General features: G+C 43.9%; 1 protein-coding gene and 1 long non-coding RNA gene across 21 annotated transcripts; one reads left to right on the top strand and one right to left on the bottom strand.

The window, feature by feature from the left end:
• Positions 1–8,324: 8,324 nt before the first annotated feature.
• Positions 8,325–13,371, bottom strand: LOC127297174 (protein EARLY STARVATION 1, chloroplastic). Its single transcript, XM_051327471.2, has 11 exons — positions 12,850–13,371; positions 12,381–12,472; positions 12,039–12,232; positions 11,714–11,753; positions 11,217–11,298; positions 10,463–10,540; positions 10,252–10,377; positions 9,909–10,030; positions 9,083–9,122; positions 8,843–8,917; positions 8,325–8,721 (listed from the first exon to the last, which is right to left on the bottom strand). Exons 1-11 carry the CDS (start codon positions 13,110–13,112, stop codon positions 8,553–8,555), a joined length of 1,281 nt encoding a protein of 426 aa, XP_051183431.1. The 5' UTR covers positions 13,113–13,371; the 3' UTR covers positions 8,325–8,552.
• Positions 13,372–14,286: 915 nt separating this feature from the next.
• Positions 14,287–21,508, top strand: LOC127297176 (uncharacterized). Of its 20 annotated transcripts, XR_011744112.1 has the most exons (17): positions 14,287–14,493; positions 14,764–14,808; positions 14,938–14,961; positions 15,093–15,246; positions 15,544–15,600; positions 16,033–16,159; positions 16,244–16,307; positions 16,409–16,455; positions 16,979–17,084; positions 17,208–17,351; positions 17,602–17,767; positions 17,963–18,062; positions 18,431–18,554; positions 18,999–19,102; positions 19,945–20,015; positions 20,098–20,161; positions 20,979–21,508. It is a non-coding gene; the product is annotated as an uncharacterized lncRNA (long non-coding RNA). The 20 variants fall into 20 exon arrangements; XR_011744105.1 differs by having other exon boundaries at positions 14,287–14,808; XR_011744110.1 differs by having other exon boundaries at positions 14,938–15,246.
• Positions 21,509–24,806: the final 3,298 nt, after the last annotated feature.

The raw sequence follows: 24,806 nt of genomic DNA on the forward strand, positions 1-24,806 counted from the left end.
AACTTCAAGACATCAACATGATGAAGAATGAAGAAATGAAGTGCAAGTTCAAGATGAGCCATCTCTAAGAGATCATTTGCTTGAAGCTTGCCATCCATATGGTGATCATGGATATGTGAAGATGTGCCGAAGAAAATGCTCTCCCATGGTGGATTATGGGGGAGCAATCCACAAGACTTCATCAAGCAAGCACAATCAAGAAAGGTGTTCCATCTTGTTGTGATCAAGATCGTCTTCATCGAGCTCGAGAGGAACGCGCAAGGTTAAGGTTTGCTCTTGATAGGGTTTCTTTCTTACAGGTCTCATGGTGTAGTTGGAGACAGTTTTATAGTTTAGTTGCCGTACTATCAAGAGGGCTCTCGAGTGAGTAACTCGATCGTATCGTCCGGAGAGAGCTCAAACCTTTGCATCCTTGCATCATATTTCTTGGTTGTTATATGGATCTTATCCATGTGGTGATTTAGAGCTTGTGGTTATTTCCATAGCAAGCTCTAGTTCATCGAAAACGGATTCCGCATGAATCACTTGTTGCGTTTTCGATATTGGAGTTTTTCTCGGTTTCTCGTATTGAGAGGTTTCACTCTAAAATACATAGAAAAACCTACCCCACTTGTTCTTAAGCCTTTCACTCTTTGTGGGGTAGCTCTTGTCATCTTCTTTACAACAAAATTGGTTTCACCTAAATCCGAGTTTCCTAACTCAAGTTGTTGCATTTTCCATATTGGAGGTTTTACCGGTTTGCTGTTTATAGATAGGTAAAACCTTTATCCATTTGTTTCTATCCTACCTTACTGGACTATGATGGTTCCATGCATGATCTTGTAGAGCTTTTTACTAGCTTCGAAACGAGCCCAAGATCATCAAAATCGGAGTCCGGATGCAAAAGTTATTCAAGTTTCCGTGAAGCACTTTTTTGGCCGGAAGTTGGCCGGAAGTTCTGGTGGCCGGAACTTCCGCCCTAGTTCCGGCGAACTTCCGGAAATGACGATTCTGCACGCAAAAGTATACTGTAAGCTTTCCAGGGTCGCCCCACTTCATCCGGAACTTGGCCGGTACTTCCGGGGGGCGGAAGTTCCGCCCCAAATGACCGGAAGTTCCGGTTTTGACGAGTTTTGTGCATAACGGGCAGATTTCTCTTGCCCTATTTAAGGGGGTCTTCTTCCCCAATGTTCCCCAACCGTTTGAGCTCGTTTTTGCCCCCATTGTTGACCTTCTTTGAGCTTGCTATCTCCCTCTCCCTCCCATGAATCTTGCATCTATTTGAGAGATAGATAGAGGAGATCTAGATCTACATCTTCACCAATCAAATCCCTCTCTTTGTGAGGGGAATCCACTAGATCTAGATCTTGGAGAAATTTGGTGTTCCTCCTCCTATTTGTTCTTCCTCTCTTATTCCCCCAATAGCTTTTGTAGCTTTGTTGGAATTTGAGAGAGAAGGACTTGAGCATCTTTGTGGTGTTCTTGCCATTGCATTTGGTGCATCGGTTTGAGTTCTCCACGGTGATTCGTGGAAGTGAAAGCAAGAAAGTTGTTACTCTTGGGTTCTTGGAACCCTAGACGGATTTGAGGCCTTTGTGGCGATTTCTTGGGAGCCTCCAATTAAGTTGTGGATGCGTGCCCCAAGCTTTGTGTAAGGCCCGGTTTCCGCCTCGAAGGAAATCCCTTAGTGGAACCGTGACCTAGGCCTTTGTGGCGAGGGTCACCGGAGATTTAGGTGAGGCGCCTTCGTGGCGTTCGGTGTGTGGTGTGAGTACCGCATCTTGGGGTGAGGCCTTTGTGGCGTTGGTGTGCATCGAGCAACCACACCTCAAGGTGAGCCTCTTGTGGCGTTCGGGAGCACTAAGCAACCGCACCTCTCCACCGGAGATTAGCACTCGCAAGAGTGTGAACTCCGGGATAAATCATCGTCTCCCGCGTGCCTCGGTTATCTCTATACCCGAGCTCTTTACTTATGCACTTTACCTTGTGATAGCCATCGTGCTTGAAGTTATATATATCTTGCTATCACATACTTGCTTGTATTGCTTAGCATAAGTTGTTGGTGCACATAGGTAAACCATTGCTTAGAATAAGTTGTTGGTGCACATAGGTGAACAATAGTATATAGGCTTTGGGCTTGACAAAGTAAACGCTAGTTTTATTCCGCATTTGTTAAGCCCATCTCGTAAAAGTTTTAAATCGCCTATTCACCCCCCCCTCTAGGCGACATCCGTGTCCTTTCAGCAGTCTCCCCCGCCAATGTGAAACTGGTTTCATTGGATTATCATGGAGCAGCCGGATAGGGTGAGGCGTGACATAGAGGGACGACATCGCCGTGCATGGAGCAATTTCTTTTAGAGGGGATGATATGTTGCAAATGTATCTATACTTTTTGATGTTCCATGCTTGTTTTACATCAATTGATATATGTTCTGTTTGCACTTCGTGGTATTTTTATGCATTTTCTGGAACTAAGCTATTAACAAGATGCAATAGTGCCAGTTCTTGTTTTCTGCTGTTTTTGTATTTCAGAAAAAATCTACAGGAAATATTCTCGAAATTGGACGAAACGAAAGTCGGAGTTCCTACTTTACTGTAACGAAGATGGAGTCCAGAGGGAAGATGGAGAAGAGCCAGGAGGTGGTCACACCACCCCCTAGGCGCGGCCCACCCCTGGCCACGCCTAGGTATGGTGTGGGCCCCTTAGGCATCCACCGACCTCGTCCTTCCGCCTATATATTCATCTGTTCGAGAAAAACCTAAATACATGAGCCTCCATCCACGAAAAGTTCCGTAGCCGCCGCCATCATCGACCCTAGCACGGGAGGGTTCTGAAACTCCTCCCGGCACCTTGCCGGGGAAGGAGATCATCACCGGAGGCCTCTTCATCACCATGCTCGCTTCCCAAGTGATGCGTGAGTAGTTCATCTCAGAAGTACGGGTCCATAGCAGTATCTAGATGGTTGTCTTCTGCTCATTATGCTTCATATTTAGATCTTGTGAGCTGTCTATCATGATCAAGATCATTTTTATGTAATGCTACATGTTGTGTTTGCTGGGATCCGATGAATATTGAATACTATGGTTGAGTTGATTATGATATTTTACATATGTTATTTGTGATCTTGCATGCTCTCCGTTGCTAGTAGGTGCTCTGGCCAAGTATGTGCTTGTGACTCCAAGAGGGAGTATTTATGCTCGATAGTGGGTTCATGCCTCTACTAATCTGGAAGAGTGACAATAACTTCTAAGGTTGTAGATGTGTTGCTACTAGGGAGAAAACAACAATGTTTTATCCAAGGATAATTCTATTGTTTACTTTACACACTTTACATAATGTAATAATCTGTTGCTTGCAACTTAATACTGAAAGGGGTGCGGATGCTAACCGGAAGGTGTATTATTAGTCATATATGCAGTTGAATTACGGTCTATGAATCTTGTTGTAATGCCCAAATGAATCTCATAGTAATCATCTTGTCATGTATGGTCTTTATTTGCCTTTGTCATGTATTCTGTCAATTACCCAGCTGTAATTTATTTGCCCATTATGTTATTTATGTTTATGGAGAGACACATCTAATGAACTGTGAACCCCGGTCCTTTTCTTTTACAATTGATAAATCATCTACTGCAAATACATGTTCTTACTGCAAACACTGTTCTCTTTATTTCACTTCAAACAAATATATCTTTTCATACTATACGTTTAATCCTTTGTTTTAAGAAAAACCAATGAGATTGACAACCTCACTGTAAGTTGGGGCGAAGTATTTTGGTTGTGTTGTGTGCAGGTTCCACGTTGTTGCTTACATCGGTAGTGCGTCTTGCCAAAGTCAGCCAACAACACCTTCAGAGGTGATTTCTTTCTCCTATTGGTCGATTAAATCTTGGTTTTTTACTGAGAGAAAACTTGCTGCTATGCTAATCATACATTCCTCTTGGAGTTTTACCAACTGTGTGCTCTGCACAACATCAGGGGAGCGTAGAGAGAAGGTTGCTGCTAATGATAAAGCAAAGAGAGATACAAAAAAAAATAGGGTAGAGCGAGCCCGAAACCGTGAGGTGAACCAAAAGAGTATGGAGGAAGAGGATGCACACATGTATGCGGAGGAAGAGGTGTGCGAGGAGACCCGTGAAGCGGAAAGGAATAGATTAAGAGAAAGGGCTGATGCGGCGCATGCAACAGAAGAACACGACGACAGGATTGGAAAATGGCCACGCTGGACGCATGGCAAGTAGAGTGATGTGCCGTAGTAGTTATGTATCTTAATTTCAGTTTTAGTTTATCATTTAGCCGTATATTAATTGTAGTTATATTGTATCTTAATTTTGTGAGATGTCTTAATTAAGTAATGTTGATTTCCTGCCAAAAATTCTCGCCAAATTTTTCCGACCAAGATCTGACGCCAAGATTTCCATCCTTTTCCATTCCTCGCATGTTGTAAAACCCCTCCCCCATCGTTCATTTGTTCAATGCAAGAGTATTCTCTCCAAGATGCCTCCTCCTGGCGATCGTAATTTGACAAGTATATGGTTAGATCTCTTATGTACTCTTCTTATTCAGTTATGAGTGATAATAACATAGATTATGTCGAAGATATCGTCATGAATGTGACCCTCCTCGTCGAGGTACGCATGATTTTTTGTAGGCACGTAGGTAAGCCTGGTCGAACTCCGGTGGAAATACGACAAGAGTTTCTTAGGTTGCAAGCAAGACTTCACAAACAGAAACCCGGGAATGAGAAGGAAAGAGAATTTTTGCAAAATACCATATGCATTGGGCAGTGTCAAGCGACGACGACGATGATGTCTTCATGTCGAGCATGAAGGTGAAGATAGCTCCAGTCTCATCGAAGGGCAAGAGCATTGCCCCCCACCACCACCACCCCCGTAGGGCAAAAGTGTTTCCCCGGTGAGCGGTGACCGACTTCACACTAAGGAGAAAGGCCAAGAGCGATGCATAGGAAACATTGCCTAGTTGACCCTTCGGCTTCAGATTCGTCCATATTATTCCGAATGCGTTGCGACTGGCGTCTACCTCTATCTGTCCGCAATAGACTTGGGTTTGGAATATATCATCTTTCACATGGGATTATTGTTTACTGTGTTGAAATTTCTCATTGATCGAAATCCCTGGTTTGAGCCGACTAACTCTTAGTATTTTTTCGCGAAAAAACCCTGGTTTTAGCCTTTAAGGCACCCAAAAGTGCGCAAATTATGAGAAAAGAAATCAGATACGTCTGACAAGTGGCCGAGTGCGTTGTTTTGGTTCGAAAGACGACTTTTTTGTCCCGTGGATGCATACATATGGGTTTTGCATAGAGAAATATCTTATTAGATAATACTCCATACACTATAGTTTGTGCCGAGCAAAAATAGGCAAAATTATGCCTCCAAAAAGTTAAAAGAATACTCTAATTTGCTTACCTCATTTATTATTTTAGTTTTTTTTTTGCTTTAGCTTAGGTACATGTAAAGTTGATCCGGTTCAAGATATCTTAGAGCTCTTCTGTAATTACTCTCGCTTCATCCATCAATCTCTCTCTCCTCCTTACTTATGATTATGAGTTTTTTTAGTATTGAGAAATAGACTAAAAAATTATGCCCCTCTTCGTTGTAGCTCATATCTAAAGAGACTCCTTTGTTAATTCTTGGCTAACCGGAAACTAATATAGGGCTCAACCATTCCTCAACCATTGGTCAAATCGCCAAGATTCGTGCGCTCTATGGAGAGAAAGTAAGCGGAGCACCGAGGCAGCAACAAAGACTCTGCGACTAGCCATCAACTTGCCAAGATCCTTCGACGCGGTTGATGGCAATAAAACTACACATGTATAGCAACATGTCAGGACTCCAAGCGTAGAGTGATGCCACAAAAGAAAATTTGCACAAAGAGTGACTCGAGGTTTTTATCGAATTTTTGGGACAAAGAAGTTCCCTCTCCTTGTCCTTTTCTAGCGATCTCCAATCGCAAAGCATCAGTTTTGTGTTCCCAACTTTACTGTGGTGTTTGTCAGGATGTTAGGCATATACGATGTGAAAAAAATACTAAGATAAACCTAATGAAAATGCAATGGTAAAATTAAAGGAGCCATGATAGTGGTAATAACGATGCAAACTAGATATGTAAACAAACAAAACTAACAATGCAGCAAACGGAGCTTGGCTCTGGTAGTTAGGTCACTTGTGGTGAAACCAGCCCACCCAGGTTTATATGGGAATCGCGTCCTAAAATTGAGATGATGCAACACATATCATTAAGAGACGCACTTGCATCCCGGTTGGGATACCCGTATATTTTTATAGCCATGAAGTTCCACCGTTGGTATTCCAGAAAGTCCATACGGAAATACTTCCACTCTCCTCCCATACGGAAATACTTTTGTACACCCACGCATGGGTGTGGATGTTTCCGTCACCGTTCATTTATTTCTCGAGATTCGTGCCCACCATGGTAGATAGAAAGATTCCTTTCTCTCTCCTCTTTTTATCTGAATATCTCTAGAAATAAACTCAAATAATGTGTATGGTTATTTTATTTTATTCACATTATGCTCTCATGGAATGGTAAAGAAGTGGTTCATCCAATATGCACTGTTGGTATTCTACGTTGCATTTTTTATTTCTCCAAGTGAATTATACACGTTAATGACAAGTATCATTGTGTAGAATATTTTCGAGCTCAGGAATAATTTTTTGGCAGGCTTGCACAAGCATCATAAAAATGAAGCGGGAGCAAATATTTCTCACATTGTACGATAATATCTAAAGAGCATGGACAAGTAGTTTTCTTCATATAAAATAATTAGTCGAGTGCTTATTTCAATTATTTAAATGATGTCACTTATAACAGTTGTTAAAATATACTTCAGACAATCTTTTGAACTTTCGGAATATTTTGTGGCTACTTTTTTGATACACGTAATTTTTACATCTATTGTTTTGTCAAATATTGCTGTTCACATATTTCTGGCGTGCCACAAGGGTTGCGACAGAAAACGTGTGGGACGGGGTGAAGGGGTCAAGGGGAGCTGGACTTCCACGCCCACAAAGCAACAAGCACTTCTCGCCATTGTGCCAGGGGTCTGATTCCCTGGTTTATTCTCCCCCAACTACCAAACGCCTCTCTCCTCTCCCAGGCGACAGGGCAGGCGACCCAGATCCCATCTACACCAACGCCGGCGCTGCCCCCCTCCTCCTCCGCTTGCCGCTCCGGCGGCAGGAGGGGGAGGGGAGCTCGTTCCTCCGTTCTGTAGTTAGGGCTTGTCTGCTATGGTGCGTCGTTGGGGTGGTGGGAGCGGCGCCCGGGCAAATAAATATGCCACAACTCTACTCCCACACCGGCGGTCATCTTTACGGTGGCGTCTCGGAGTTGTTGGCAACGTGTGCTTGTCGATCCTTCAGATCGGCGGCTTGGTCTTCTCGTCGATCTTCAGATCTGGCGAGATTAGTTTCTCGGCGTGTCGCTGACGTTCGTCGTTTTCTACGGCGGCGCCAGGGGCCGGGGCGAGATGGATGCTCTGGAGCGAGGATGTTGGCCCGGAGGTGGTGGATCTGTCGCATTTCCCCGACTTCATTGGTGGGATGCGGTGGATCTTGGTTCAAGGAAGCACGGGGACGTCCCCCGGTCAACGTGCCACAGCGACATGTGCTTTGATGCTCGCAGCGGGCCTGTTCATTGACTCACAAAGCCTCTTTGGCGATGGTGCTTATTTGGATCTGGCAATGGTGGAGGTTCGGCGTCTCTCCTAACGTCTGTCTAGGCGGCGTTGGAGTTTGGCGACGGCCGCTGGCTTCGGCGAGTGCAGGAAACCCTAAGAATGATTATGTATTTTTTCATTTTTTAGGGTTTTACTTGCAAAGTTTCCAGGACAACTGTTTTCTCCTGGTCTATCTTTCAGTTTCCACATTTATGTGTTCATGTAACTTGATTTTCAATAATTGAAATATATGTGGTTGCTCTCAAAAAAAAAAAACAACAAGCACTCTACTGTGAAAATGATTTAAGACCCTTCCAGCCAGAGTGCCAGACTAATCGTCTCAATAGAAAAAATAACTGGTCAAAGTGGTGGGGGTTTGCTAGTCTGAACACCAGGATGGCCGCCAAGATCATCTGCCCGGACGGGACGAAAACGGGAACGCGCTGAGCTCGCCGTCTCAACGCCGGACACCAGTGCAGTCCACATCAGCTAAAAAAATCTCGAATGCATGAGTACCATGGCTAACCTTTCTCCTTTCTTTCTGGAGAAACGATGTCATATCGGCCTACTCCCCATGGTTACTGCAAACCACGCCACACTGCACCACTACAAACAAAATCCGTGCACACCACCACACTGTAATTTAATCGAAAACGGTTGATTATTTCACCTAGTTTGTCAGAAAAGAGTTAGAACCTCGGTAAAATTCTAGAGCATGGAAAGGGAAAAACACAGGAAAGAATCAATGAACCAATGAAAGCAGATTGCGCTTTTGATCCCCATTTCTACAAATAGTGTTCCCTCGCAAGGCAAAACTGGAGCCTGGACAGGAAATTTCCTGCTTGAGACGGGCTATACTGGCGACGCAACTCACTCCATGGACGAAGGCGGCATCATGCCGGGCGGCTCGTCCATGTGCGAGGGCGAAGAGCTGAAGTCAAAAGTTGGGAACACTCCAGGTGGCCTTTCAACAGGTTGTATCGATAACAGCTGGTTGGAATCTCCAACCACGTCAGCCCACCCATAGTGAGGCTCGGCCCTGGTAGACAAAATGCACAAAACTATGAGATTCAACCAGCCCAGGATTATTCTACTACTGATCTTATCTGAAAATTGATCTGGGAGTTGGCAAAAAGCTTTCAAGAGAATATGATTCTTACTCGTAGTATGTCTCCTCGTCAACAACTAAATCCCAGCTCTCACCGGTTGTGCTCTTCCCATATTTATGAACTTTCCTGCATTGCGAGACAGATATGTAGTTCAGTCGTGATCCACTGATAGTGACAGCATAATAAAATCACAGCACGAGTAGTATTATATTTATATCTGATAGGACTATCTTAGTTCATATCATAATAGCAAATGATATAAAACCATTATGATTGCACGCTGGCCCATACCCATTGCCGAAGTGCTCTTCTCCCCAAGTCCTTGACCAGCCTGGAAGTTTCAAACCAGATCAGTAGGCGGCTATGCATATTTTGTATTGTAGGTTATACTACTAGCACTATACATAAGGTCACATTTGCAATTAGTATACAGTATTAAGGAATCTCAGCCGGTCACGTATGCGCCAACTGCTGCAAGCTCAGCTTGTTTTCAAAAAAACGTCTGATGTGGACAGAATTTTTAGGACAAGGCCCTGCAGTAGCAAGGGCGCTAATGTTGTTGAATATGTGTTTGAGTAGACAACTAACATCTTAGCTAATTAGATACAATGACAGACACCATATGCTACAAACAATTTTCAGGAAACCAACATCATGAAAATTTTGGTTGGCTTGACCAGCTTTTACGAGTGTACATAATGGTTTTTATCAATCTATGCAAGAAGCGCAATGCTTTGCGTTTTCTGGAAGTTCTCTTAGAAAAATCGGTTGGTACAGGAATGTTCAGCAAGTATTTTGTGTCACCATTAAAGTAGTGTGCAAAGGGCCAGCCTGTATGTCAAAGGGAATTCCCATGCATGATTAGCCAAATAAATATGTTGGTGTTTCTGAAGTAGTACTTTTCAAAGATTTTTTTTTATAATAATTTAGTAAAGGACTACAGACATAGGCCCAAAAATACAAGGCATGGTGTGATGACACAATACCCTGGACATATGTATGTCAATGTTTCATTAAAGTACACCCTGGACACAAAAGTATTTCCGTTCATTAAATTAATGACTAGCATCCAGAAGACTATAAAGCTATCATCAAAATGCGCATTGTGCAAACTTACGGTCACCGCCAGGAGATGCATGCCATGTCTCCCCTTGCCGTGAACCAATTCCAGAAAAGAATTTCTCTTCCCATTTGTCTCCCCATCTGGTTCCTAAATCTGTCTCTGCCCACTTATCTGTCCTGTAAGAGCATCCACACATTGCAAAAGGTTATCAATTTCGACTGGAGTGGGCAAATTAATAAATACTGTATGTTTTGGACTTTTGGTAACCTGAGGCCTAATTGTTAAATCTACAAGTGCATTATGGTAAATCACTGCATGCTTATATTCAGATAACCCAATAAAACAGGTAGAAAGGTGATTCTTCTATAGTTACATAGTTGAAGCTTAAGAGGCTCACCATTTCAATACAGAGCCACGACCATCATAATGTTCACCCCACCTCTCCCACCAGGACTGCTCATTTAACCTTCCATATTTATGTGCACCTTTTTCTGTCCATCCCTTCGCATCATATTTCTCCCACCTTGGAGAAAGAATAAACAGTTCAAGCAAATAATTTGCAGCAGACTTTTAACCAAACCTAAACAAAAGGAAGATGCAACTCTCACCATTTTTCATACCAGCCAGCATTTTCTGCCCCCGATTTGGCTTGCTTCTCTGCACTCCTCTCAAGTCTTGCAAGATTGCTGTATACATTATTTAAAGATTTAAACCATGACATAGCCTTACCGGCTGAAAATTGATAGTAAAAGATAGTAAATATTGAATTTTCTTCCCATAGATAGTACTGTGATCAATGCTAAAAAATAGTGGTCTACGGTAGTGCTAGAGTTACCAGTGCTACAAATACTATGCCAAAGGTGGGTATATGTTGCAACGACTGTCCCTTTGTCCAGCAGCAGACACTATCAGAACTGAAGTCTGGAAGTATAGTGGAGAGGGGGGGAACAGTACTATTTGGGATTACTGGAAGAACATTAGTATTGTACTACGAAAGATGTCATATCTTGGTTAGGAAATCATGATCCCATATGTTCTTGGTGGATCCGATACCCATGGGGCACTTGAAAACAAAACTACAGCTGACCCGTGTACCTGTTGTGATATTTTATTTATGAAATTTAATGCTACAAATGCATATTGCTTCCTCTTATCGCTGCCTTAGGTTCTATGTCCGCATATGTGCAAGTACAACTATGGTATTAGTAATTTTCCAACATTAGCTTCCCATCACCAATGGTCAAAAAGGAATGTGTGGTTACAATTGTAGTCAACTAGTTAAATATAGATTGGACTTCTTTATTACTTAAATAAGGGGTTCATATACTTATAACAATTGAATTCGCGAGTCAGCTAATTCACCTCCATTCGTCTTGGTGCAGAACTTCTTTCCACTTTTCCCACCAGGAGTCACCCTCGGCATTCTTCCCAGATTTCTCCGCGCCTAATGTGTAAGAATTGTATTGAGAAGTCGATCCATAATGACAACAACTGTATAAAGGTTCAATATAAAGCTTATCAACATAACTGCATAGAGCAGTTTCTGTGTTAGTACTTACTAGTTGCTACCCTATAACATCAAGTAAATCATGTTATTTAAGAATGGAGTCAGAAAGAAAATGTACCACTCCAAGAAAATTAAGCAAGTTGTGTTATCAGGGTCTGCATTACAAATGAATTAGCACATGCCCTAGCGGCTTATGGTGCACATCAACGTGACCTGGGGCAAGTGTGGCCCAAGGTACTGCCAGGCGAAGTAAACTTCCAGGTGGCCAGGATGTTAGCCGAGCCTGTCAATGGAATCGAGTGTTCCATCTCAAAAAAAAAAAAAGTCTCCATTACAAATAGTAATTGCATACCTAGCTCTTTGTATCCAGTCCAGTCACTCTTCTCCCACCACTGCCACATAGAATAAATACATAAGAGTTCTGTTACATAAAACATAATGGACATGATTATGGAACTCATAAGCTCCTAAGGACTAGTTATAAACCTATGGACATGTTCATATTTACATGCATACTTGAGCAACAGCCCTTCATCGCCGAAAACATTTTTCAGTTGAATGAAATGCCAATTTCAAGCACCGTTGTAGAGTCAAGAGATAAGTTAAAGGAAAAAAAACATACAGTAATGAAAACCAGAATATGATATTTCAGAATAAGTAAAGCAGCAAGAACTTACGGTCTCTTTCCATTCAGTGGAGCCATCCTGAGTCTGTCCCCCCATCCTAGCCCATCGGCAACGGTAGCCATTCTCGCCGAGATCGTCGCCGCTCTCCCTGTACCAGGTGCTTCCATCTTCATTCGTGCCGGACTCCTTGACGGCCTCATCCAGCAGGTTGATTCCCCACTCCTTCTCACTAGCAATGCCAGTGTCTATAAGGCAGGGGCCAAAAAAACACACAGAATTCTGTTAGCACGGTAGAATTGCAACAGTTGGAACTACAAGTGGGGGCATGTCATTTTGGAGTACACAGGGAATCCATGATTCTTCAGAAACTGAAAGTGTGAGAAAGCAACACACCTCTCTTGGGTGGGGTGTCGCGGGACTGTGGAGCCGGCCCTCTTGGCGTGCACCGTGGGTAGAAATCGTGCTGCTTGGGCTGCCTCCTAGAACTATACTAGTAAAGAAAAGAGAAATCAGTATCAGAATTTAGCATTCCCTAAACAAATATCACATTCCCGTATCAGCAGAAACATATATGCTTTATTTATATGTCACTAGCTAGTATATGCATAGATGAAGCTTGTGTCTGCAGCGTTGGCATAAAAGTGCACATGCTGGAATAAACATGTCAGTAAACTATAAAGGTGCATTCCCAATCCCGTATCATATCAGTAGACCATAAAAGTGGACATGTTGGAACGAATAAACAACAAAACCTATGGTTGTTGCAAATACGGGCTGCGATAGGGCGTGTGATCTAGTACTGAATAATGTATACGAACATAAATCTCTGATGGGCAGTGGCGAGCCGCCTCCGCGCACGTACCGGGAGGACGGGAACGGGAGCGGGGGCACGTTGATGAGGCCTCCGAGGCGGCGCCGTCCCCGCCCAGCGGCGGCGGCGGCGGCGGTCTTGTTCCCGTCGGCGCGCCTGTCCTCCCCGCGCTCCGGCGAGAGCAGCCTCCGCGGCTCCGGGCGGGCGTAGCAGCAGCAGCGGATCGCGGCGCGCGCGGTGCGCGGCCAGGGCGCCGCCCCCGCGTGGGCGTGCCTGGGCGTCAGATCGAGCGGCGGCGGCGCCACGAGCCCCATTCCTCTCCGCGGCGGCGCCGGGAGTGGGTGGCTCAGTGGCGGAGGCGGAGGCGGGTTAAATGGGCGGGCGGTCGCATCTCCTCCGGCTCCCGCGGTGCAGCTGGCGCGAGAGGGAGGGAGGAGAGAGCGACTGGCGATCTTGGCAGACGAGACAGGACAGGAGAGGGACGAGCGGCGGTTTTTATTGGGAAGGTGAGAGATCTTGGCGGAGTGAGATGGATGGCAATGGCATGGCACCACTGTGTGTGTGTGCGGGCACTCGTCTCGTTCAGACCAATATGGGGCTTGGAGGGAGACGAAGGGGCGGGTCCCACCCGTCGGCGTCTGTCTGGATCGGCAAGTCAGGAGAGGATGCGATGTTCTCGCCGGAGTGGGGCCCACCACCGGGAACAAGGGTGCGTGGCGCTCGCGGCTTCGTCTAGCACGTGAGCCGTTCCGATGTCACCAACGGCAGATATGCGTGGACGCTTGCCCAAACCAAAAGTGGCCTAGTAGTCACCATCGGCGTCCAGGGAGCACAAGTATCTAAAGGTATAATAGCTGCCCCCCCATGGGGGTCTCACAACGCTTTGACCTTCTCAGCCGTCGGATCCTCAAGTCAGTGCAATCTGGTCCGTTCATTGTTGCCTCCCCTCCCACTAGATAAAACCATGCAATGGCCATGTGCTACCCGCCTCTGGCTGCTGTTGGGTCCCACCATCGTTCGGGCCCGCATGTTGGTGACTGCGGGTGGCATGTTGGTGTGAGAATGGTTTCGGTTAGGCCCGTGGTTGGGCAGGACAAAAATCCCCTTCCCGTGGAGACAAAAAGGCCATCTCCTAATCTCAAAAAAAAAAGTCATCTCCTCCAATCTCCTCCCGTTCTTCTCCTCCACTCCCCTCCCATGCTTCTCAAACCCTAGCCAATCCCCATCGCGCTGCTGGTCTTCCTCCCCGGCTCCCGCTCTCCATGGACGCGTCCCTCTCCCTCCTTGATCTCCTCTCCCGGTGCTCGTCCCCGGAGTAGCGCAGTCGGTGGAGGCGTGCGGGAATGGCGCCGCTGATGGTCTCGCGGGCGCGCGGGAGCCCGCGCGGCCGGCCAGGCTCCCTCTCCTCCAGCCCTCCCTTTCCCCTTGGCCGGAGCAGAAGAAGGCAGCAGGGCCTCCACCACGCCCCTCCCTACTCGCCCCCGACTCGCTGCTGCGAGCATTAGGAGCAGCCCTCTCTACTGATTACCATTCCCATGGAATCTTCTTCCTCCGTATCAATGGCTCCTCCAGCTCTCCGTCCTCTCTATCCCCCCTCTCCCACTTTCTCTCTCTCAATTGAATCTCTGAAATGTTTGTGTTTGTGCTGATTTTGGGTGCAGGTTTTCTCCATGTCCCCCTTTGCTACAGATCTAGGTATGTGCAAAACTTTTGCCTCACTTTGTAGTTGAATGAGTAGAACAATGAAATTAAATCGACCACTGGTTTGTCTTTTGGGGAGTATTGATTGATTTCCCACTAAAAAATATATTGCCTTATTCTGGAGTGTTAAAAAATAATGTGGCAACTATTGCATATGTTTGCTTTTTATAATATTGCACACGCTCTGAAAATGTTTTTCTCAATACTATATGCGGAAGATTTTATTCTTACTAATTTTGAGGTTAACCTGTTTAATTGGTGAAGTCTAACCACATGACAGTGCTGAAAGATGGTGTGTATAAGACCCCAGTAAGTACGCCCATGTTTTGGTTCAGAAAAGTACACGCATGTTGTCCATGTGAAATATATACATCCAATGAATTTTGGTTTATCAAGTGTTACTAATTCCATGTGATCTTTTGTTTTTCTCTAATTCAGATGTTTCACTACAGTTGTGAAAAGGTAAACGCAGCTGCAGTGTCCTCCTGTGCTATGCTGAATTAGAAACTCATTAATATATGTTTTCATTTGCACATCATTTGCTTGATGACCTTATTGAATGATATTTTGTTTTAAATCTGTGCAATTGAAAGTCGGGGCTGATGTCTCGAGCATCAGGACTGTAGCATCACCCCGTCGGTGGAGGACGCCAAGCCTGTCGCTACCCATTATCCAAGCTATCACCGGCGATGAGAAATTATCCGGAGCTTAGGCAACCATAACGTCTCCAAATCCTCAAACAATCAGGTAGAACCTTACGCTTGCGCCAAGAATCTGTTTTCTGGCTTGCTTTTGTGTTGGTCTGATACATGGTTGTGAGAATATAAAATAAGAATTTAGATGGAAAAGGGAAACACCACTTTAGCTTATCAAGGTGTTAAGGTACCCTTGTGCATCAATTCTTGCCAGATTTAGAGTTGGCATAGATATCAAGTGAGGAAGGAAACGATTTGGTTAGCATTTATGTGCACATTTTAGGTCATAGCATATAACTATAAGGACCTGTTCATGACATTTATATACATTCTTAATACTTGATTTCAGGATTCTTAATCATCATTCAGGCTTATTCGGGCGAAAGCCGCTCATTTTGTGTGCAAGGTGATGATTTATCTGTACCAGGATGACGAATATTTTCTGTTCAATCCTGCCTGGTTTAGTTAGTTTATGTTGCGGTTTCTTTTGGTGTGTAACTGGTTTTCGTGGTTCAGTTAATAGTCTCGGCCAGTTTCATTTTTCAAACGATTGCTACTCTAATTTATTCTCGTCCATGGTAGGCCACAAACTGGTGGTGAAGGTAAAATTGTAGTTTCGTAAGTGGATTTTCCAGTTATATGTCACAGCAGTATTCTTCGCTAGAATAAGTCGTAGGTCTCATATAATCCAAGCAGTCAATTGGTTTGTTGCGATGATTGTAGTGGCTCATATTATTTTGAAATTGGATCATTCTGGTACAATGTTCAGTCTTTTCTAAATGTTGTTTTACTATGCCACGACATAAATAAAGCATGGTTGTGTATTTTTGATAATTAGTGTTGGAGTTAAGCACACATTTTTTAAATGCTACACCTATTGTGTGAGGAGTGGGATTGGCTGTCGGATAATCGGTTGGTGGCCGAGCGAAGTAGCCTAGGCCGCTGCTTGCTGTGTGTCGCCGCTGGTGAGTGTCCTCCACCCTGCACATCTCCTATCCTGTGAGGATTTTGCACTATCACTTCCTAATGTTTTCTCATGAATCACATAGGAGGATTTTAAGCTTGGCTGGTGAACTGCCATCTCCACTTGGAAAACACTGTGTGAGGAGTGAGGTGTGCAATTGTTCCAATTCTATCTTCCACTACCCCCTTTTGGTTTAATTCCCTAATATTTCATCTTTGTTCATTTAGATTCTTTTTATTTATGCCTACAGGTTGTTTCATGAAAACGAAAGTGGGATGGAGGGGAAGATTGACCTATGTACTATTCATTCCCCTCAATAGATTTTATTTTCTGAAATCTAGCTTAAAATATGTGACTTACATGTACACTATATTGTCCCTTGATTGTGACTTTTCTATACAAGCTATTATTTTCTAAATAGATGAGTTATTTATGCGAGGCTTTTTGAGAAAATCGTCGATGGGAGCAGCTGCTAATGAATTTCCTTTCTATATCTCATATTGTTTAGCAGGGGGAGTAATGAGAAGTGCCAATTATTGTGATTAGAGGAAAATTCATAGGATGCAATAATTTTCATGCCCTGTATCTATAGACTTGGAAGAAGCCAGTTGTATCTATAGACTGTGGCTGATGACCCCCTTCTGACCGCAGGCCGACCAATTTTGCAGCATGCAATCTAAAAATAATCTTCATCTAATCTTTTTGTCTACAAGTTTATAGGTCTCAGAAAAGTTCTCCATCCATAACCTGGTGACTTTTGTGTACTATAGACTACTGCCGGCGGCGTCGCTCATGCCTGTTCATTGTCCCGTGCCCGCAGGTACGCGCTGGATGTTAACTTTGAGAGGATGGATAACGTGGTGACGCATCCCCAGCCGGTCGGGGAGGCACCCTGATATTCAACCGGAAGAAACCATGCTCCTCGAGTAAGAGCTGCACTGGGGCAACGGATTCTCCCAGATCTTGCTAGGAAAACAATCTGAAGGTGCTACTGGTTTCTCATTGCTAATGAATTTGGTAGATTCACAGATTCCCCATTGCTTGACCAGGCAAGAGGACTGGAATCTTCGCTGCCACTCGATGGAGGAGGGGGTACGCGGGCTTCAAATGGAGGTGCATCATTTAGGATATCTGATGTGTCGCCGCCACCTGGAGTCGCCTCGCCATCGTGGTTGTTACCATTGTCTAACAAGGTACCTTCGCATAGTTGCTTGTTGTGTGCGACCTGTGTGCTGGCTACTATATATGCATGTGTGTGTGCCTAGATATCTGCCTATTTGATTGCTTGTGGGGTGATGTTGATCTCTTGGCCTGTTTGCCTAGCCATTTGTCTATTTGATTGCCTGTGTGGTGATGTTGATCTACTATCTTGCTTGCTTCCTACTAGGTTGGTGATTGATGCTACTGGTTTTCTCATTGCTAATGAATTTGTTAGATTCACAGATTCCCCACTGCTTGACCAGGCAAGATGACTGCGGAATCGTCGTTGCCGCTCGATGGAGGAGGGGGTGCGCGGGTTTCAAATGGAGGTGCAGCATTTAGGGTCTCTGATGTGTCGCCTCCACCTGGAGTTGTCTCGCCATGGTGATTGTTACCATTGCCTAACAAGGTACCTTCTCATAGTTGCTTGTTGTGTACGACTGTGCGGCGGCTTCTATATATGCATGTGTGCTTGCCTAGGCTGTCTGCCTATTTGATTGCTTGTGGGGTGATGTTGATCTATTTGGCTTGCTTGCCTAGCCGTTTGCCTATTTGATTGCATGTGGGGTGATGTTGATCTACTGGCTTGCTTGCTTCCTGCTAGGTTGGTGATTGATGCTACTGGTATTTAACTTGAGGGATGCATAATTCAGGATGGATTTCTGGTTTGGGTGATCTTCTTATGGCCATCGGTACATCTGCAGGTAAATTGGCTAAATGAGGTTGGCTGAGCACAACGAATCTCTGTTCCATGCCACGTCTCGGTTTCCCTAGACTAATGCATACCATCCCATGTTTAATTCTTGTGAAGCTAAAGTAGCAGCTTTCGTTTGTTCCTAGGTCTACTTGATTAGATTATGATAGTTGCTTCGAATAAATGCATATGTTAGGAAATGAGTAAAAGTATTTTGTATTTAGAACAGAAGCAATGTTTTTTCTCCATTATATCCACTAGAGAGGTTTATGATTTGGATGGTTAACCTATTGGCATGACAGTAGATGTTTTCAATGATGAATCTTTGGGTTATACTTTAAATATCAAGGACCTCATCAATTTGGACATGACCAACAGATTCCGCTATGACACCGCTGGGCAGCACGATGACGGAGGCCTGAAGTGTATGACCAGCAATAGCATCCATGGGCAGCATCTGCTGGCACAATGAAGGAAGTAGGCAATGTTTTATTGTAGCTTGGTTAGTTCGTTATAGTTGTAACCTATGGATTTGGTTTTACCTTTGCAATCTCTTATATTCGCTCTACAGGTAATTCTGAATTTGGTTTTAGTTACTTAAGGGGAAAATGTGCATTGCCTATAGATTGTATCAAAACAGCAGAATGTAGCATATGTAGAAAAAAGAACGATTTCTAACCAAGCGAGTTTGTTTATTTTTTGGGCATTCAATTGATGCATAGCATTAGTTGATGAAAGATGCATGCTATTTTTTATGTTCAGAAGTATTTATTAAGATGGCCGCCTACCATTTTTCATTTACTTCTTCACATCTTATATCCATTAAGTAGCTAGATCCAATTTCTGTTATGGACATCTTCTATGCCATCCATGGTTAGTACAGATTTTGTCATCCGATTGTTCTCTTCCTATATGTGACAGGTTTAGTACTTGGTTTTCTTTACAGCTGCTTAACAATGGATTTCGATCCTGTGAATTGATGTAACAAATAAATTTTTCAATGTCAGCTGCAGCAAGATATAGGTGTTGTACCCAACATTGTTTCTATAGGTATTCTTGTTGTGCATTACAATGTTGTTTTCTTAATTTATCTTTCAAAAAGGACATCACAATGCTATCGATGGCTCAGCTCCAGCAATATCTAACAGCCTGTTTTACCTTTATTTCAGTTGAGTTATCTATTATACATCACACTGCATCCCTTTGATGCATATTTGAAGTTTTTTAAAATCTATTGAAATTGAAGGGAAATAGGGATACAAGCAACATGCATCTTTTATGCTATTTTCTTATTCCATATACAGTTGGTTGTAGTTTCTTGAAAGTAAAGTGAGGTAAATATATGTTGGTTGTAGCAAAATCTAACTAGCACTGCTATTATCGCCTTTATTTTAGGTGATTTTCCTACCGCACATCACAATTTCTGGTGACTTCATATCTGAAGTTTGTTGTAGTTTTTAGAAATGAAGTAAAATATGGACGTAGGCAGCATGCCGGTGTATACTTTGAAGCTGGTGTACTTAACCTGCCCATACCTAAAAAGCATGAAATATTTGGTATGAAGTAGTAAAAAAACGTTATTATGTTGTGCTCTTCCACTCTTTAGATTATCTTAGCTCCATATATGTTTCCTAAATTGCAATGATAGACAAAACTCTATTAGGCTAATACTGAAACATCACATTATTTATCATCACATTGCATGGTGAAATTTATTTTCTTACCGGCAGTATCATTGTCAAAGAAGAATAGCCAGGCTTCTTACTTAAGGATAAAATAATATACACTAACTCTAGGGTTTTACGTTGCTTAATTATAATACTCACTGCAGTAAATAAAAAATGCATTCCATATAGATTCTGCTGTCCTTATATAGGACTGTATTTTATCAGGTGCGCCCTCTCACAAAGAACTCACAGAATTGGGCATTCATTCCAATTTTAGCAACCAATTGCTATCGTAGGTATGAGTACTACAAATACATTTTTCTCATCGGTTACTTCACTTTTGCTATTCCACCTTTTATAATTAGAACTTTTTTGTAGAGATATATCCATCTATGCAAGGGTCAGAATGAATGGTGGAAGCAGGTGTTGTCTGCATACCAAGGTAATTTTTTAGTGGCAGTAAGCAGAATGAAACATGACCGTGTTGCACTTCTTCATCCTGCATACAATGCATAACCACTCTCAATGTAAGAGGGTGCCAGCTTGTATAGTGGTTAAATCTATCGCCAACAAGCTGGTTATATGTCATGGTATGACTGCTAATTTGTCTACCGCCGAAAAAGTTACGATTTCCTTTTCAGAGAATCATTACGAACTATTAATCTTGGTGGAGGAGAAGAAACTTTGTGCACTAATTGTTGTGCCTACCGGACCTGCAAGTGACACATTAGTACACCTAAGAACTATAATTGTCGATGAACAGTCGTTATCCATTACATTAAAAGAACTACCCTTGCATATGTGGACAAGTAATATTGTTGAGCTTGGACCTTATTTTGCAATAGAGCACATCAAAAAATAAATAAGGCAATGGAAAACCCATCTAGCTATACATGATTGCTATCCAGGTTCGTGAAAATGATACCACAGCAACTTCAATAGACGGAGACTGTCTGGCTCTAAGTTCTTAAGCAAATGTACCGTTTTTGTGGAAAAATCGGACTATGTCCATGAAGTAGTGTTCGGACCCACCTATTGAAATATATTCTTCAGCGGTGGTTTTGCATCCTTGGCCAGTACTTATTATTCATCATACATACACACAGATGTTGGGTAATGCGAGTTAAGCTTTTGAAATGATATTGATTTTTTTTCTACGCCTTACCAAACACTATCCTTTCATATTATTAGATTATAGGTATATGTATTTTGGATAATCAGTTTATTAACATTGTTTTTCACTTTTCTTTTTTCTACAGAATTCAATTTCTACTGATGACATTGAGTTTTCTGCTCGTTCGATTTGTTGTTGGAGTTTCTCATGGCAATACGCCGGATAGCTGCCTCTGGAATACAAGTGCAGCCAGTAGTTTGTATTGGGACCTTTTGAGATCATGTTCTGTTTGTATGGATGCTATGGAGCTGTTTTAATTGCAACGCTTCAGTTTTAGCATATCAGCTTATCTTAGCAAGATGGCATTAATTACTGGATATGCAAAACCAGGATTTTAACACAGAAACCCCGGTGCCAATAAGTAGATAGATACAACTGATTGCAGGAGCTTGATATTTCTTAAGTACCAAACTTCAAGTATCTGCAGATGACTGTACTGCTTAGGCTACCTACAAGAACTACCGCACTTCAAGAATAAATTAGCAGTTGATATATGCCATGTTCAGTGACCCCTCTTCTGTAATTTAGTGTCCATTTCTATGTTTGTCACATAACCAGTATCTATTGGAGAACTTCTGCTTCTTTTGTTTCAATATTATCTCTTACTTTTCTGCTTGGTTCCTTTGGCAATGAGCTATCTTTATATATAATTGGTTTTGCCTTACTTTTCCAGATTTAGTATATTTATATACTGTCCAAAACAAGAATCAATAAATTATCCAACTCGAAAATAAAATTCAGTAGACTACGGTCACTTTTCTCCTGAAACATTTTCTTATTAGTTTCCTTTATTTTGATGGTACTAGCTAATATGCAAACACAATAGTTCAGTTGTTCACAGCAAAATAGTACTATGCTGTCAAATTGACATTCAAATTATATAGCCCACTTTTCAGATGTTGATGCTTCTAGCGTTGCAGAGCAAGATACTCGCTTTCAGTATAAGGCTTTACAGTAATTATTCAAGAAATATTAACATACCAGTCAGCTGATGGATCTGCTTGCATCGCTTGGACTGGTCGCTTCAATCGTTTCCCCCAATTCGCTTTCTGCTCCTCTCCATCTGCCGCAGCCTGCTACACTGATAGTGCTTCTTCGCGTTCCGCTGCTCTTCCTGCCGATGCTTGGTAAGTTGGTACTACTGACCGGTCCTTCTTCACGTTCTGCTACTCTCCATCCGCTGCCGACTATCACCACCAGCCGCTGGTTCGTCCTCTCTAAGATCGTTGATGAACTTAGCGACACCGAGCTGTCGGATCTTGGCCTGCAGCTAGCCGCATCGGTGGAGACGGCGGCAGGGTGTAACTCTCATGTGCATCCTCCGCGCCCTCTTCCTTGGGCAGCAGCACGCCATCGTCCTGCGTGCCAGTATATCCCCCCCCTCCCCCCCACACACACACACCGCCGCCCAACATCTCCCTTGCCGCCGCGGGCCCTGTTGTCGATACCAACCCCTGCCATCGCACGCCACGTGCTGCCGGAATCGCCGCCGAGTTCTTGAGACGCGGAGCTGCGCCGCGGGAGATCGGGAGGAGGGAGGACAGTGACAGTGTGGTACTGTGGTGGGCGGAGGAGGTGTCGCCTGGTGGCTTGGTTGGAGCACACAGAGCTCGCTCGCTCCATGCCCAGGATAAAATAAAATAAAAAATCGAGTAGAACGAGCCAAGTTTGCATGCAGGCACGCGTCACCGTCTTCCTTCCTGCTACGTTCCACGTGAGGCTTCGGTTGCCCAGTGTCCTTGTCGTGTGACCGACGAGTTCACACAAAGCATCGTCGACAAATTTTACGCTATATGCCAGAACTCAATTCGGCTCCTGGATCTGTATTACCTCTCTACTAAAAAAAACATATTTTAAAGTATTAAAATATTTTAACAAAAGAAATTACAGGTATATTTTTATAATATATGTTTGTTCGTTAAGTTTCACGAAAAACCCATAGTTTCTGACTTTCTGTAGTCTATGTAAAAAAGAGAAAACTTATATTGTGATACGGCTTTGTTTCAGCACTGAATTTTATCTTTTTTACACACGCGACACGACAAGTTGATTTTTCATGAAACGATACTGTGAGCGCGTAGCACATGAAGATGTACGCGCGAATTTTTTGTTTCAATTTTTTTAACATTTTAAATATATCTAACATGCATTTCAAAATAAAGGAACCATATACTCCCATGTGCCAAAGCATCACCCTCCGCTCTATGACATGTACAAATAACTTTAAGAGCTAAAACACCCTGTAGGAGAGGGAAATTTCCTTTGTACACACCCACAATTTTAACGAAGAACAAGTGCATAACTCTCCTCATAAGGAGACGGCTAGCTACTAGAGGTGAAAGGACATAATAAATGCTTAATGTGTAAACTAAAACAAGCACATGAAGTAGAAAAGACTTGCTAGAGGCTGGTTTCTTTTTGTGAGGCATATGTTTTTATTCTCTAAACAAGTGCTCAATATAATGTATCTTAATTATTTTGTTGGATAGAGCACACTGACGCGGTTTGGAACAAGCTCTTTTTTCTATTTTTAAAGACTTGAGCTTCACCTTAAACATGAACATGCCATTTTAGAAAAGAATTAGGAGAAAATGAGGAACAGTACTTCTCTTAGATCTAGAACCAAGGTACATTATGGTGATTTATTATATCGAGCATGGGTTAATCTTCTACTCTTAATGTTTCTTTGATCTAATTGTTTCTTAATTTACCTTTACAGTTGTAGTAATATTAATTTTTGGTGGTGCAAGTACCTATTAGGTTTACACGTTTGTGTGTGTCATGGCCTCTAAAGACCATGCTGCGACAATGGCCATAGGCAGCTCCTATTTTACTGATTGTATATGTGTTTGCTACACCGTTCATGATTTCTCATGCTTTAGCATAATTTTATCCAATAACCTTCATTTTCCACCAGCTTTTTTTATTGTTGTTATAAGAAATATAAATCACCCCTAATTTCACGGGAACATTGGCACTAACTTCACGGGACCGTGCGCCAAGGCGCACATCAAAATCTAGTTGTAGTTCTACTTTTGGTCGTTGTTGTACCACAGCATCTCCATCCGCGTCCTCCATAGCTGTCCAGATAGGATTTGGAGGCCGGGAGTGAAAATGGGCTCCCACCGACGCGTACCAAACAACGTTGGCGCTTTCCCGAGCCTAATAGAAGCGCCGGCAACCCCATGCCAGCTCTTTGGCCAAGGGCGCGAATCGGACGCGCCGGGGCCTCGCGAGGCGGAAAATTTTGGGCGTGGGAGCCACCTGCCAGTGACGCCAGGGCGCCGCGCGGGATATTTTACTGCCACGACGCCGGGCCGAAAACTCTCCCGTCACGATGCCGCGCGGGAAATTCTCCCGCCACGACACCGCACGGTATGTTTCCCGCCTCGCCGGCGGTCTATATTATCCCTCCTCCCCACCATTGCTGCAAAAACCCTAGAAAATTGCACAATGTTCGATTCGTGGGAAGAGGCGGTCGTAGAAGTCGTGGAGGCGGACCCGCAGCTCGCAGAGTACGAGGCGTGGGAGGAGGCGGCGCTAGCGGCGACCGTAGATGCCTATGTCGCGGATGAGCGGCAGGGCCAGGAGGCGGAGCGGCGGGAGCACGAGGAGGCGCGGCGGGAGGCGGAGCGGCAGCAGCGGGAGGAGGAGGAGCTGCTGGAGTTCCTGAAGGCGCGGCGGCGACAGGAGACGCTTAGCCAGCACCGGTAGGAGGCGCGCCAGCAGAAGGGGTGGGAGGAGCTTCCGCTGCGCGGTTGCAGCGTCAGGATGAAGTCTACGAGGGGCGGCGTTTGGCGGAGATGCAGCTCCGGCTACAGAGGCATGAGTTGGATCACCATCGGCGGTGGGAGGAGCTGGAGCAGCAGCTGCGTCAGGAGGCGGTGACCGCGGATAGAGCCACCTATTTGAC

Source organism: Lolium perenne, chromosome 4 (assembly GCF_019359855.2).
Source record: "Lolium perenne isolate Kyuss_39 chromosome 4, Kyuss_2.0, whole genome shotgun sequence".
NCBI classification, from domain to species: domain Eukaryota; kingdom Viridiplantae; phylum Streptophyta; class Magnoliopsida; order Poales; family Poaceae; genus Lolium; species Lolium perenne.